Source organism: Haemaphysalis longicornis, unplaced genomic scaffold (genome assembly GCF_048455015.1).
Source record: "Haemaphysalis longicornis isolate Haplotype H1 unplaced genomic scaffold, Haemaphysalis longicornis Haplotype H1 scaffold_12, whole genome shotgun sequence".
NCBI classification, from domain to species: domain Eukaryota; kingdom Metazoa; phylum Arthropoda; class Arachnida; order Ixodida; family Ixodidae; genus Haemaphysalis; species Haemaphysalis longicornis.
The window spans coordinates 21324808-21339422 of NW_027526225.1; the positions used below are offsets into that span (position 1 = coordinate 21324808).

A 14615-nucleotide genomic window follows, 5' to 3' on the forward strand; every position below is an offset into this window, starting at 1 on the left:
TGCGGATTCACTGATTACACGCCTAAAAAAATGACAAACTAAAGGCCCCGACTTTAAAAAATTGACAGTCAGAGCATACAAATTTTAAACACACAGCTCAATTCTCAATCATGGCCCACAAACTAGAACATAAAGTCATAGTTACTGTAAAGGTGACCATAACAGTCCCCCAAACAAGCCACGCAAACACTAGGCTGAGTCTAATTGGTGACCCCGTGTGCACTTGGCAAAAAGGACACAACACAGCCACACTCAATGCAATTCACGAGACAACATTCTGGCCACTGAGCACGACAGAAAAGAAACCCTAGAGCAGCCTACTTCCGAAGATTAGTTTGCGATCCCCCCCGAATGTTCTTCCTGGTCATTTTTGATTCGATTGCTCTTCACTCTGCCGCACACACACTTTTATTAGTATTAGTGCATCTGCACGACCATAAGGTCATTTGCGGAATCGCCAAACAATACATCCAAGCGTGCAAGCTTTAACAACACTTCCTCCCCTTTGTGACTGTTTGTGACATGCACGCGACGTTAGTGGCTCTTTCCTCAATTACCGTCTTTCCTTTCATTAGCAGCACAAAAAAAAGAAAAAGAATGCTGACCAGTAGATGCGCAAAGGATATCTTAATATTAACATTAAAACTTACTCTACCTGAAAACTCATACAGGGCTCCAGGCCCTGCTCTCTCAGTCGTCCATCAAAAGTGAAAATTTTGGTGCTTGCAATTGCTATCAACAGCACGGTGCTGCCATGGCATCGGGCAGTGATTGTTACGATTACAAGCCGTGCTGGTAGGCTTATCTGACGCATTTTACAGCCGACAACATGACAGAAGCACGGTGTGCCGATTGCTGAGATATGGAGAATGCCCAGACAACGATAACGTCAGATGCCAAGCATGTTGTTTCACAGAACAGAAACCGAAACTGGTTTGCATTCTAATCTTGAGCATCATACAATCACGCAGCACCTTGTATTGACGTCACTGGTTTAGTTTGTGCAGACTTTATAAAATAACGACTGCCTTATCACTCAGATAAATGATGAAAAGTGTGTTTATTTGAGCCAGTCTTGCAGCGCAAGCAAAAACTGGAGCTTGAAAACTTCCCTTCAGTGTTTGATGCAGCACGAAGTGCATCATGAAAGGCCGCAACCACAAACTTTAAGCGCCTTGAAAAACATTATGAAGGTATAGGCCAACTCCAAAGGCATTTCTTCGAAAAGAAATGTCTTCCCCTTTGATAAAGAGGCTTAGCGACAAACCCTTCTATGCTTTTTGTAGAAGGTGCAAAAAGTGCAAGTTCCCGCCTTTGCCCATTTATAAGACGGGTGCAACAGCCTGAATAGGATATGGAGCAATTTTCGGAGCAGAAAAATTCTGGTTTTGGAAAAGAAACATCCAAATTTGGAGCAGGTTACAGAAATATAGCTTCATTTTGGAGCACCAAATTCCAGATTTGGAGCAGCTTAACACAAAAGATGCATAAAAATCAGAAGTCAGTGCAGATTTGCTTTGGCTTCAGTGAACAATGTCTTCCAAAAGTGACCAATGAATTTTGCAAAAAGCAGCAAGGCACGGTATGTGTGCAAACGTGCAAAGCAGGTTCATCTAAGTGCTTGAAATATTTACAATAGAAAGTAAACAAAGGAAAAAAATAAGCAAAAGAGAGCGGCATAAAAACCACAAATGATACTTTTATCTGCACCCCAAAGTGTCCTTATAAATGAACAAATATAACCTAATTACATACTAAATAGCTCTCTGACCTGAGCAGCATCTGGTTGCACTAGATACACATAAAACGGAACGGTTCTTCGATACCCCAAGAAGCTAATTAGCACCAGATACAGTAAAATCTCGACGATACGAATCTCGCGGGACCGCGAAAAATATTCGTATCATCCGAAATTCGTATGAACCAATACAGACCAAAAAATGTAGCGGTGAAAAAAGTTTGAGTATTTCTTTTCTTACTTTCGCCTGAAGAAATTCGTGATTTTCTTCTGCATTTTTTTACCCCCATGTCACAAAGCAGTCCTTTCTGGAGCGCGTAACGCTTTGCACTCGTCACCTCACTCGCGGTGCCCAAGCTCGCTACATGCCGCAAGTCAAGCGTGAACCGCATGGTGCGTTTTTGCACGCGATTCACGAACCTCGGCTTTGCGCGCACTGTATTTTCACGCCTGTATCGACGATTTCGCGCCCACGGTAGCTCCTACCTCAACCAGAAAATGACACACGACATGCGCGGCAGGATGGAGGAGCCTGACGACTTGCGAAGCGCTCGAGACAGCCGGCTTAGCTCCCCCGGAGATGGTTAGGCTTAGCACCCCGGCAGATATTTAATGGGCACTTTCACTAGTGCCGTGGATGATGTTTTATAGTACCGTTTTCGCATGCATTATCAGCTCCTTTACCGCACAAGCAACTTAGCGTCTGCCTTGAGCGGCATTTTAAAGCGGTTAGGAGCGGTCGCTCGAGCGGCCTCGCCACTTTGCGGCCCAAGCCGGCCACGCCGCGAGAACCGTGTGGGGTTTCGCGGTGGTGTCAGCAAGCAGAAAACAACAGCCCGGCCATTTCTAGAGAAAGAGCGACAAAGAGGGGAGAGAGAGCCGTCACTTGCTCGTTCGGCAGTTGGGCCCCTCGCCGGCTCGTTCGTATCATCCGCCGGGCCGCGCAGGTCCGTTCGGAACAGCTGAAGACGCTCATCGAGATTGGGTTGTTGGAAGATAATGTTTACTGGTGCACTCGTTCGTTCCTGCTAACATGCCTTTGCTGTTTTCCCGTGTTAAACAGCACAGGGGTCACCGCACTGACGCTCAAGTCAAAATCATTAGCCAACCATCCTCTGCATTTCAGCCCATAGTGCGCAAAAAAGGCACATATAAACGATGTTTCGAGCCAGTGAGCTCTGCTACTGCTAAAAAGGCAGTTTGATGAACAACCCTCCACCTCACAGTGCAACGACGTCCAAATGGAGAATGTTTTCACCGGATACGCTGGTGGCCCGCCAAGCACTTGTCTGCAATGACGCCTCTTCATATGCTTTGGAGCGACCACTTTCGGCATAGGTACAGTAAACTGGACTAGAAGAGGCATAGCCGGCATAGGCCATTGACTGCAGAAATGGAGGAAAGAAAACTTTTCTTTTCTCCATGACTGCGTATGAAGGGCTGTCTGCGCAACTGGGCTGGATTACATGCTGTACAAACGTCAGGTTGCCACCCAACACGTCCATTATTCTTCGTTGAAGTCCGCGAAACAAAAATTTTGCATTATTCGGACCCTTTTAGTGCAGAATGGTGTAATTTGAATGAATTTCGTGGTTTTGGTGCAGCCTGGCTTAATTTTAACAATAGAAAATTGTATCAAAATGGCACAATCGGCACAGCTGTTGCACCCCTGATAAGAGAATACAGTTACGTTTTCGGTGAGAAAACAGTGAAATCCATTTACACCTGGGGTTAAAGGGTGTAACAAGCGTTTGCCCACCCTTTTTACTCATTTGTAGGAGAGTACAGTTAACGCCCCTTGCAACATTTACACCCTTTGTGAGGGAGCAACCTCGTCAAACTCACTGTGATCATGGGAGTGGTCAGGAGGCCCCAGGCGAAGAATTCCAGGAAGATCACCACCACCGCGTGGTAGACGCTTGGTTCCCCGAACCCCGAAGTCTGCAGGGGAATACAAGATTATGAAGTCTTCAGTGCCCGCAAAGAAGCAGTGTCTGGCTGATTTGTGTAAGTTACTAGCACATTGCAACTGATATTTTCAACAGAACACAGTTACACGAAGCCATGACGTGCTGTTAACAAGTGATCGATTCATCAGGGATTCATACAAAGGGAACGCCTTCTGACACGGCACCTTATTTACAAAGGCACACCACTCAAAAGTGTTCCATTACAACACTCGGGCAAGTGCGAAAGTGTGCAAGTGCAAAACAGAAGGAGAAATGAGGCTTCCCAGTGCGGCCAGATAATGTCACAAGCGCTCGTCATAGATTAAGCTACCAGATTCTGCCGCGGGTGAAGAAACCGCACAGCCACGGCAACCGGCATTTCACTGCGCAGTCACGGACTGAATTGCGGCCACTATCATTTCGTACACAAGGTGCCGCTACCCTACCCTTCGCTGTCACAGCTACAAAGCTTTGCCGTCCACCTTGGTTTTTACTGTGACATTATCTGGTTGTTCGCCCTTGCTTGCTGCAATGGGCTATTTTTCCTCCTATTAGTCCTTCTTCCGTGGTATAAACACAATCGCGGTCAGGATCAAGTTTACAGTGCTTTTTGGTTTTTATCAGTCAATTTATCTATTTCTCTGATCAAAGTGTGTACTACTGGAGTGATGTTTTCCTTCCTTGATTTCCAATTCCCTTTTGCACAACTTAGTGATGGTGGAAATGAGGAGACACTCTTAAGTCCATACACCAGTATTTAGCAGCGTGCGAGTTCAAATTACGCACACGCACAATTAGGTCAAACGCAACACCACTCCCCCCCCCCAAAAAAAAGAACAAGAAAAAAGCTCACGGAGTTTAGCGCGCCGAAGCTACACTTGGTTTATGGGACACGCCACAGTGGAGGGGTCTGGGTTTCATTGTGACAAGATCTGGTTGCTTGCCTACGCTTGCCACAATGGGCCATTTCGCCTCCTATATGTCCTTCCTTCATGGTAATCGCTGTCAGTGTATAAACCCTTTGGGTATCAAAGGGATGCCCCTTCGATGCCCAATGTTGCTCAGGAGCAACAACTCAAACAATATTTTTTTACCTTGCACTTTGTGGGTTTTTTTTTTTTTTTGACATTTAACACCATCTGTTGACAGACAAAGGTTCCCGGACCTTCAAACATTAAAAAAGAGAGGGCAGCATGTACTTCTTTGTGCTAAAGAAAGAACTCTTGTTTATGCATGTCAACTCGCATTGAGCCCGGCAGCTCAATGGGCTAGTGACAGGTAAGCGAAATTTTGCAATTTCCTTGCTAATACAAATGATAGCTACGCAAACTTTACGCTACTGTCTTCACTTGAACCATATATTAATTATGTTGATCAAGGTAGTTTTCTTGTTCAAGTGATATACGGGCAGCCAGTGCCCAGTGGGCCATTGTGCCTGTCCTGATGAAACAAATTTTTGCCTGACTTCATATCTGTGATGTCGGAAGTTCTTTTAGATCATAAAAAAAGTTTTTCTTAAGGAAAAAATTAAAGTTTTAGGCATCAAAGGGTTAATTTTGACAACCCGAGCATCTTTAATGGGCGCCCTAAACACACTGCATTTTCATTTTTCGCCTTCATCTGAAAAGCAGCCATTGCAGCAGGCATTGAACCCGCGTCATTGGGTTCAGCAGAACCACTTACAACAGCGGTGGAGCTCTGGGCTAATTGTAAACACCGTGCAATCACTTAAACACAACAGGCTCAGCAGGGGAGAATGGGGGAATGTGCATATGCTGAGCAGAGAGCTGTTTTTTGTGTGTGCGTAAGTGTACACGTCACACTTACGTCTGAAGCAACAGCGACTTCTGACAGACATGCACCTTAGCACATGCACCTTAGCTTGTTTTAGCTGCACCTGCCACACCAAGATCTGACGTAGATTTTGAGCTAACTGGACGATGCATCTGGACACGTCCACAATGTCCAGACATTTGTCAATGTCTGGGCCCCGTTATGCAGATGTCTGAGCAGCCCATTGAAAACGAGGTGACATGGCAATGTCCTTAATTTTTTTTACTAGCACATTAAAAGGCACCGGCACCAACGGCAGCTGTTGGCCCTTCACAGATAGCACCCTTTATCGCACAGTACCTTTGAGAAAGTTGGAAGGCACTTCTGGATTTTTTTTGTTACAATTCATGCACAGCTTACTTAAAAAAATATTAATAACAGCTAGAATATAACTGACCATAAATTAAAGACTTCTTTCTGTTAAAATTCCCAATATATGGCCATCACACAGTTTGCAACTTAAAACTTTCAAAATTGCACAATTTTATTATACACATGCAAAAATAGTGATTTTATGCCTGAACCCATGCAAATCAGCAAACGGTGACTTAAAAAAGACCTTCATCAGAGTTTTAGCTTCCAGCGCCCCTTCCCCCGCCCTTTTACCGAGTTTTAAAAAGACGCACGTGCATCTATGCTGCACAAATGCTGATGTTGACATTTAGCCTTGTTGTCTTTGAAGAACAGCTTTCCCAACAGACAGACTCGGCTATTGACGCACAACAGAAATGCGCATCGCGTGACCAAAGCCTTCCGTCTTTGTGGCACGGCTCGACAATGGCTCGTTCCTCGAAGTCGTCGACCCAAGTCACGATCAACCTGACATTTCACCTCAAATACAAATGTTGCTGTTTCCAGCCACAAAAAACAGCAGCCATTGTCTGGGCCAAATGCAGCTGCAGATGTTCGAGATGCCTTACGATGGCTCTTCATCGTGACATTCCGTTCTACGGTAGGTACGAGTTCAGCACTCCCTGTGCAATGCTGAACGTTAAAGGGGCCATGGAGACAAAATGCAAGTTTGGTTCATTCAAAAGACGGCCTCGTTAGAATCATGCTGACACCACTTTTAACGTGAACTTCGCTCAAATAAGCTACCTAATTAGGAAAAAAGAGAATGGCCATGCGACCCACTAGCTCATTTCCAGCAACAGAACCTATGATGTCATATGTGCCAGCTCCGCGATTGGCTGAGGCCGGCAAAAGCAAACGCAAATTAAGCGTGGCTTATAAGCTTGCCGAACGAGCTATTTGAGCCTACATTTAGAGCACATTCTCTTTATAGCAGTAACAATGACTGGGTAAACAGTGGAAGTTAAGAAAGTACACATAAACATAGAAGTTCCAATGCGTAGTGTTGCTGATACTGCGCGCACTGTGCTTGTTTTAGCTGCACAACAGTGCAGTGCTTTGGGATTGTCTCAGACGACACTGGCCGATTGACGTAAGCAACATTGTCTTACATGCCCATATTTGTAGAGCAAACACTATGTTTCACAAAACGATCCTTTTCTACACGAACAAAACAAGTCAGGCTTAAATACGGCCACAAACAAACCTAAGGCAGAAAACGGCTTGCTGCGGTGTGGTGGCGCCATCTAGGTTGACAAACAGTAAACAAGTCTCCACTCCACACCAAGTTTAGTGGAAAGACCTGTTCTTATGATGCCATTGCAAACATCGTTCAAACACCCGTTTTGACAGGAAAATCAATTTCAGCTTAAATTGATTAATTTCGCAGTTAATAAAGCAGTGCTTGCTTTCGGACAAGCGCTGGGGGCACTATAAAACACGAAACCTTTCGAATAAAACAAGCTTGAACCATTTTGTCTTCCTTGCCCCTTTAAGTAAACATGGCAATAGGCTCCGCCCCACACCTAAACTAATCCAAGACACCAAACCATATTGACCTACGAAAAACTATGCACAAAAACTGACCTAAGAGAACATTTTTAGAATAAAAATTCCCCCCAAACTTAACTTAAGGAACGAATACGACACAAAATAAAACATCCCAGAGTCTGCATTGCAGTAGTTGAGCTCACAAGGAGTCTTAGGCAGCGAACGAATTCGAGAACTAAACAAACATTTCTGAGTAACAAACAAGCTGCTTCATGGGCGCAGTAGTGTGTTATTCCAACAATGCGCTCACTGTGCAACCCTTGAAAAAGAAGTTTTGAAAGACATGCAGCCGTGGAGACTCTATGAAACCTACAGTGGAAAAGCAAACATATTTGCCATCCCTCAGTTGCTGATAACTCCCAGACACCAGTACCTCTGTGATCAACGCGAAGCTTCGCAGCCGCTAATGCTCTTTACATTGTTCGCAACCTGCTTACTTGGTGCCCATTAACGACATTCCATAGCATAAAAAAAGCCTACCCAAAAAATGGCCGCGCATAAGCTCCTTTTGTTGCAAATGCTGATGAAAGACGATAGTAGATTTGCACCCCTGGCAAGCAAATGCCTCCCTTCTCTTTCCCGCTCACCTCTCATGCTGTTCCTCTTCCGACTCGTTCCTCCCCAGATAACACGCTAGAGGTTTGCTCAAGTCAATACAAATTTACCACGTTCCACTGCTCCAAGTCGGGTGCCGCGATGCCAGCGCTGCCGTATGGTGGAGACGCGCGTGAATCGAGGCACCCTACTGCAACGTTTATGGAACCACATTGCCCTCCTCCAGGAGCGTTCCAATCGGAACGTGGAACCTATCCTTGCTGTTGCCGTTTGATTTTTTAAATGCCGCCAGGTAGCGCGGGCAACAGCAGGCAACGCTTTTCTGCAGTTGATGTAGTATTCCATTTGCTATCGCAAAAACCAAGCATCCGTGAATTTTTTACAAAGGAACATTGCAAACATCACTCATGTATTGATTTTCTGCCTCATATTTGCATAATGTCTTGTTCCTGTTCTACAATGTTGACAAGTATGAGCATTGACATTGGCCTTATTAGATTTGGCTGTGGGTATACAATACTATTGCGCAGCTTCCGTTTCACTTTGGCAGGGTAGACAGACAGACAGACAGACACCAAAATTTCTGCGTTTAAGTAGCCCAAGAAAGACTGTCGTCTTTAAAAGTGACGTGATGTACTCTGCTTGCTTGGAGCACCCCAAATAAAAAACACTACCTTGCCAACTGTGATCTTTGAGCACAGCAATGTAAGTACTGCCAGTACTGTGATCTTATCACTGATCGCCTGCAACTGCAATTGCAACCTCGACAACGCCGGTTATGTAAGCTTCGGATAACAACCTCGAATCCATTTTGCATGAACAAACGGCAGTGCTGCATTGAAGCATAACACAGGAAGGATATAATAACAAGCCTCTCCATACTCCCGACACAGAACACCACGGCAAACTGTGATGCTGGACAAATAACCGGAAAGCGCAGGCCCTAAAACGCTAGTGGCCTCAAAACCGAAAGCTCTTAGCACCGTGCATGCCACCGGTGCACATGCCTAACTTGCTACAGCACTATCTGGTCGAGACAACATCTCTCTCCTTCCTTCATTTCCCTTCTTGACGCTACATTTTTGTAGAGGTTCACTCGGCTCTGGAGAAGGGAAAAGCGCAGGCGGCAGCTCATTCGGCAAGTCGTAAACGGTAAACGCTGGCTCTCTTGGCGGGGCAAGCTGATAAGAGATGCGACACGGGGGTAGCCCCACTACAACTCGCACTCTGAGGCGTTTCTGACGCTGCTATGTCCAATCCAACGGTGCAGTTCTTGCCATATTCTTCTGGGAGACTAAACGATGGGTTTTAGGGACTCTCCATTAGATGTCCCAAAAGCAGTTCTAAATGCGAGAGCCCTAAGCCATTTGTGCCCAACCTCAAACGAATGAAATTCCGAAGCAAGCCCTTCCGCAGAGACTTTCAGTGACTTTGCTCTGCACAATTCAATACCAAGTTTATTTTTGGAATGCAATTTTGGGCATTCGCAACCCTATTACCACTCCATACAACAAAAGAAAGAGCACGCAGTGTTCTAGAAACATGAACCCACATTGCAGCGGCAAAAACGTGCTCAGCTCCCAAGAAACGCTAAAAGGATATCACTTCTTTTTTGTTTTGATTTTTTTCATCAAAAATGTGAAACTGGTTGCAATTTTCTCAATATTTTTGGGAAAAAAAAAAAAAAAAACAGCAGAAAGCACACACTATTCTAGAAGTGAAAACAATGATCAATTAGTTAAATGATCAAAATACCTTCAATTACAATCATACGAGTGCTATAGCGCTGGGAAAAACATCATGCACCACCGATCGAACAATGAAGTTGGTTGAACGCGAAGCTTTCTTATGATAGATTCTTTACTTTTCTAGAATGCCCACAGCAGCTCTCGGGTGTGCACTCTGTAGGCCTAACGTTTGGGTTTGGGCTATACGGCGAAAATAGGTACCTGCTGCTTGGCGTTTGCTCCAACCATGTAGAAACGGAGCAATCGAATAGACGCCGGCCTCGTAACACGAGGGACCCAGGTTCGATTCTGGCCACAGGGAGCATATTTTTCAATCACTTCACCCACGATCATTCATCTTCATCATCAGAGAACATTGGCTTGCCTGCCAGGCGTATTGGTGTACAATGGCACACTAAAGCTTCACTTTAAAAGAACAATGATGCCCCTGGTGTCCACTGGCGTTTGGGATACATTCAAGAACACTAAAGGCCAAATTCCTGTTTATTTTAACAGGACGTAAGAAACTTACAATGCCCTTTTGACTTTTGTTCGATAGCAAGCACTGCTTTATTAGTTTAGAATGGCAAATTAAAGCCGGCATTTCCCTCCTTCGCCTGCTTTCCATTTTTCCACGATGTGAAAAAGCATGTCAAACACCGCGAAGAGGCAATTTCTGCAAAGTCGTCTAAGTAAGGGTGGTGCCGCCACCTATAAGACTGAGCAGAATATGCCCGCATGATTAACCATCACAGCAGCTGAGAACTGGACAGGTCCCATTGCGGACCGTGCCGGTAATATCATTGAAGCTGGTCGTCAAACCCAATACGGACGGACACCAACAATAAAAGAGCCGACAGCTTTCGCGTCAACTAGCACAAACCATCGGGCTGTACTTGTACGACAAGGCAACACATCTGACCAAAATCAGAACAAAGAAATCATACCATCAGACCAGTTCAATAATGTTTTAAAGCTAAGTTCATCTTTTTTTTTCTAAATATGTCCCAGGAAACATTCCTGCGCACATTTATGTTACAATTAATTCCTAATAACCTTTTTGTTGCAGAAAGACACTTATGCAAGCTCTGCCAATCTCATTTCACCATTCACACGATTTTTAATTCTGCATTGTATTGCAGGAAGGCAATTGAGGCGGTGATCCCCATTTTCATGGTTTTTGCAATGTCTGCGCTAATAAGCAACTGCTGCAAGTGGCACATTTGCATACACAGCACTGAAATCTGTCAATAGAAGCCAACTTGATGCTACACTCTAGAGCCCCTTTAAAATATCCCGGACACCCCAAACGAAAAAAGTGCCGCCCAAAATTTTTTAGGTCCCACACCACCTCGTTTCAGTCAATATACCACATGCCAGCCTAGACAAATAATACTAGACATGTTTCACAACCTTATACATTTTTTTGAGAATCCCAGCTGCACAGGTGACAGGGAGGTAGGGAGGGTGAGATTACAGAGTAGCCCAATTCCTAGAGGCAAAGCTTTTTCCGGCAGTTGCAACGGCGCACACAATTGCGTCCAGTTCTCCCCATAATGTTTTCGCACAAACTGTACGTAATATCTGGTAGCCTCAGGCTGACCGCAGATTGTCATGTCTGGAAGCGCCAATCCTGGTCCTCGACATTTTCGTTTTTATATATGCCCAGTTTTTTTTTTTTCTTTTTGACCCCACCATTATAAAGGACAGCCTGTACGTATCTCTACATGACCGCTCTAAAATGCCGCCGTGAAATAACAATGGAGGCGTGCCAACTTGAACCGCAGAATGAACCTACTATAAATAACAAAAGCCGTACAGAAAGGTAGATGGGGAGAGAAAATGCGGTACGAGGGTGTAGAACACCTGTCTCTGATGTTAAAAGTAGATAGCTTTCGTACGTGCGCGAGCCGTGTAAAAGTACAGTTGAAGAACAAGGGCAACAGGTACTTGCTTTAGTTAGAACTAGATGGTGACCACGCCTCAGAATTCGTTCCGCAACAGACAGTTTATTTGTTTATTTCATCACGATATCAATTATGACCAATCATGGCATCAATCATAGAAACGGAACTTCTGTCTTATTGCCGACGTGGTGTAGGACATCCTAGATTATAAGCAATGCATTCGTGTGTTCCGACAGCAACCAAACACAAAGTTTATGAAGTTGCTAGCACATTTAGCAAGTTTTTATCTCAAACATCCATTCTGTGCCTTGAAGTGAGCTTCATGTTTTTCCTTTCCAGATTTGCAACGCCAAAGATCGCGGTGTAAAAAAACACTCTGGATTGGCTATCTCGGCCTTTGCGTTTGCAATTTACCTGCTTACTGTCGAATCGCTGTTGTCAGTACCTGTACATGCACATTTACCCAATACTACAGGCTGACTTGCCTTTCTGTGTATGTGTGTTTTTAAAGGCAAATGTGTCTAGAACTTAATGCAACCATTTTAAGGGTCTCCGTCTTGGCAAATACTTTCGGTTTTTTTGCATCACTTGCAAAGCTTTGTGCTTATCAATGCAAATATTCCCAAAGCACCGGCAATAGAAACGTTTCCCTATACTCCAAGAAGGGATAAGACCATATAGATTACTAAGAACTCGGAGAATATTTCTCGAGCTGGCCACAAAGGCTGCCGATCAACCACAAACATACAGTCCTTAGTTCTGAATACCAAAAGGTTGCAATACGAAGCGAAGCTATGCCGGTATGCTGTTTTCATTTTCAAGAGTTGTCTCCTTAATCACTTTAAATGCTGCAAAATCCGTTACACTAGTGAGACCGAAAAACCTGTTTCTACAATTCGACCCTTGTTTCGTAACAGCTTACATGAGTGCCTCAACCACAATTTTAGACAGCACAAATTACTCGTGCTTTAGAGCAGCAACTAAGGATAGTTTGAACCACACGACGAGATATTCTAATTTAGTACCCGCCCAGACAACAGTTTTTTTTTTTTTTAACTGCTAGAAGCAACTACGTGCTATCGAACAAGCTAAAATAGGTATTAGGCCCATACAGAACGTTCAGCGCGCACCCTATGACAAGCAATTAAACGGCCCCACGAGCCTGTCCTTTTGCAGCTCGCAAATGCCAGCTGCGACAAGCACATCATCCAACGACCGTTCGGCTTGAAAACACCTGCTTTTCGGTTTGTCTTCGCTTTGAGTTCTTCCGCGCCGCGCTATTAGCTAACGAAACATCTGCTAAGCAATGCGAAGTTCTTATTGCGACAGTAAAGTGCGAAAGAAATACGGACTGCACGATGGATTGATTCACTTCTGTGACGTACGTAGTAAGCGTGTCCACAGAAGAAATGACCCACGTCACCGAGAATAAAATTCCGACGTTGACCGAGCGCAACGAAAAAGGGAGTGGGGTGTGCATACGACGGAGCAGAGCTCTGATCGCAGAAAAAACTGCAGCGACGACAACGGCTTTGTTCACGTAATGATCGTTGAACCTATGTAGGCATTCACATTACATCGTGCAATCGGATCCGTCTACGGCGAAACGACGGGATTGGCAGCAACCGTTGCCACTGCGCTGACGACACGGGCGACTTCGTTGGCAAGCTAGCGCGATCGGATAACCGGTCATCGGAAGACACACAGCCAGCCGGTGGCAACAGAAATCAAAACATCATCAAACAGGTATCGAAAGACAGGGCAACAGATAGCTAGCTTCCGCACACTTACGATGAATCCGTCTTTCATGATGGACTTGCGACTTCGGATGATCATGGTGGCAACTTTGCGAGAAACTTTCGCAGGCATGACCAGCGCTCGGTTCATGGGTAACGCCGTCGTCGGATTCACCCGGGGCCCCGAAGATGAGAGCCGCGGATCGCGCTATCGGAAACAAATTAACGTGACGTGACGTCACTCGCCGCCCTTATCTCCACGACACACGGAGACGACTGGCAGACGACGCGCGCACCTTGTACTAACAGTTCTCGTTTCCCGTTTGGCGGCGGCGACAGGATTTTCGTCTCACAGCTGTAAGCCTAATCTGCTCCGTCCGATTCTGCGGTTTCGGCAGTCTCCACTCCGTCCCGACGACAAAGACATGACGTGGGGAAACGGTCAACGAGTCCGTGGGTGAACGGGCGTGCCTGTGAAGGAGTTTTCGGGCGACCGATGCGGCCGTGGTGAATGCAATTTAAACATGATCGAGGGAACGTCCGATTTTTCTGAGCTTGGATGGAGAAAGTGGTCACCTGTTGACGGAGGCGAGAGGGGGACGGCCGCGGCACCGATCACGACAACAAAATTCGCACATTTCCCAACCAGATTGTTTTTGGGGGGCGCTGCTAACGTGTCGTAAATACGGCCGCGTAGCATCAGCTGGCGCTGCATGCAACTACGTACTGCGAGTTTCGGTTCTTGTTTTCAGATTTTATAAATTATAGCAACACTTGAATTAAAATGTAAAACGTAGATCATACTTATTGCTTCAGTGCCGTTAAAAACCCAAATATCAGCTTTATTGATCCGTTAAGCAGTGCACGATGTGATGTTGATAACAGCGACCTGCTTGCGTAGTTGCGGTTTCGGATCTGCTTTCGGTTCCGTTTATGCGGTGGCCGGAAAATTTCAGTAACGGGATTTTCGTTACATTGCCTTAATACAAAGCCAACAAACCGCGAGGCATTTGTTCCGCTTAAGCGGTAGTTCCGTTTCACTGAATTCGGTTAATCGAGACTACTGTATCGAGCAATCCGTGAAAACAGTTTACCCCCGTTTCCAGACTTGCCCCACGTGGACGTACGGCGAAACCCCGATATAACGCTTTAGACATTTATAAACAAAAATCAGTTCGATATCCGAACGGGCATGCGAGATAATCAGGAATTTGCGGAAACACAATTCCGTTTCTTTTACTCGCTTATGGGCGTCATCCAGAAATGAT

At 45.3% G+C, this 14615-nt stretch overlaps 1 protein-coding gene across 1 annotated transcript in view; it reads right to left on the bottom strand.

Annotated features, from left to right (window-relative positions):
• The window catches only part of LOC144162468 (hippocampus abundant transcript 1 protein), a 31029-nt gene extending 17049 nt beyond the window's left edge, over positions 1-13980 (bottom strand). Inside the window, exons 1-2 of the mRNA XM_077693006.1 lie at positions 13403-13980; positions 3584-3679 (exon numbers count right to left, since the gene is read on the bottom strand). Of these exons, the coding sequence (XP_077549132.1) occupies positions 3584-3679; positions 13403-13498 (192 nt within the window). The 5' untranslated portion in view covers positions 13499-13980. The remainder of the gene's footprint in view (positions 1-3583; positions 3680-13402) is intronic.
• Positions 13981-14615: the final 635 nt, after the last annotated feature.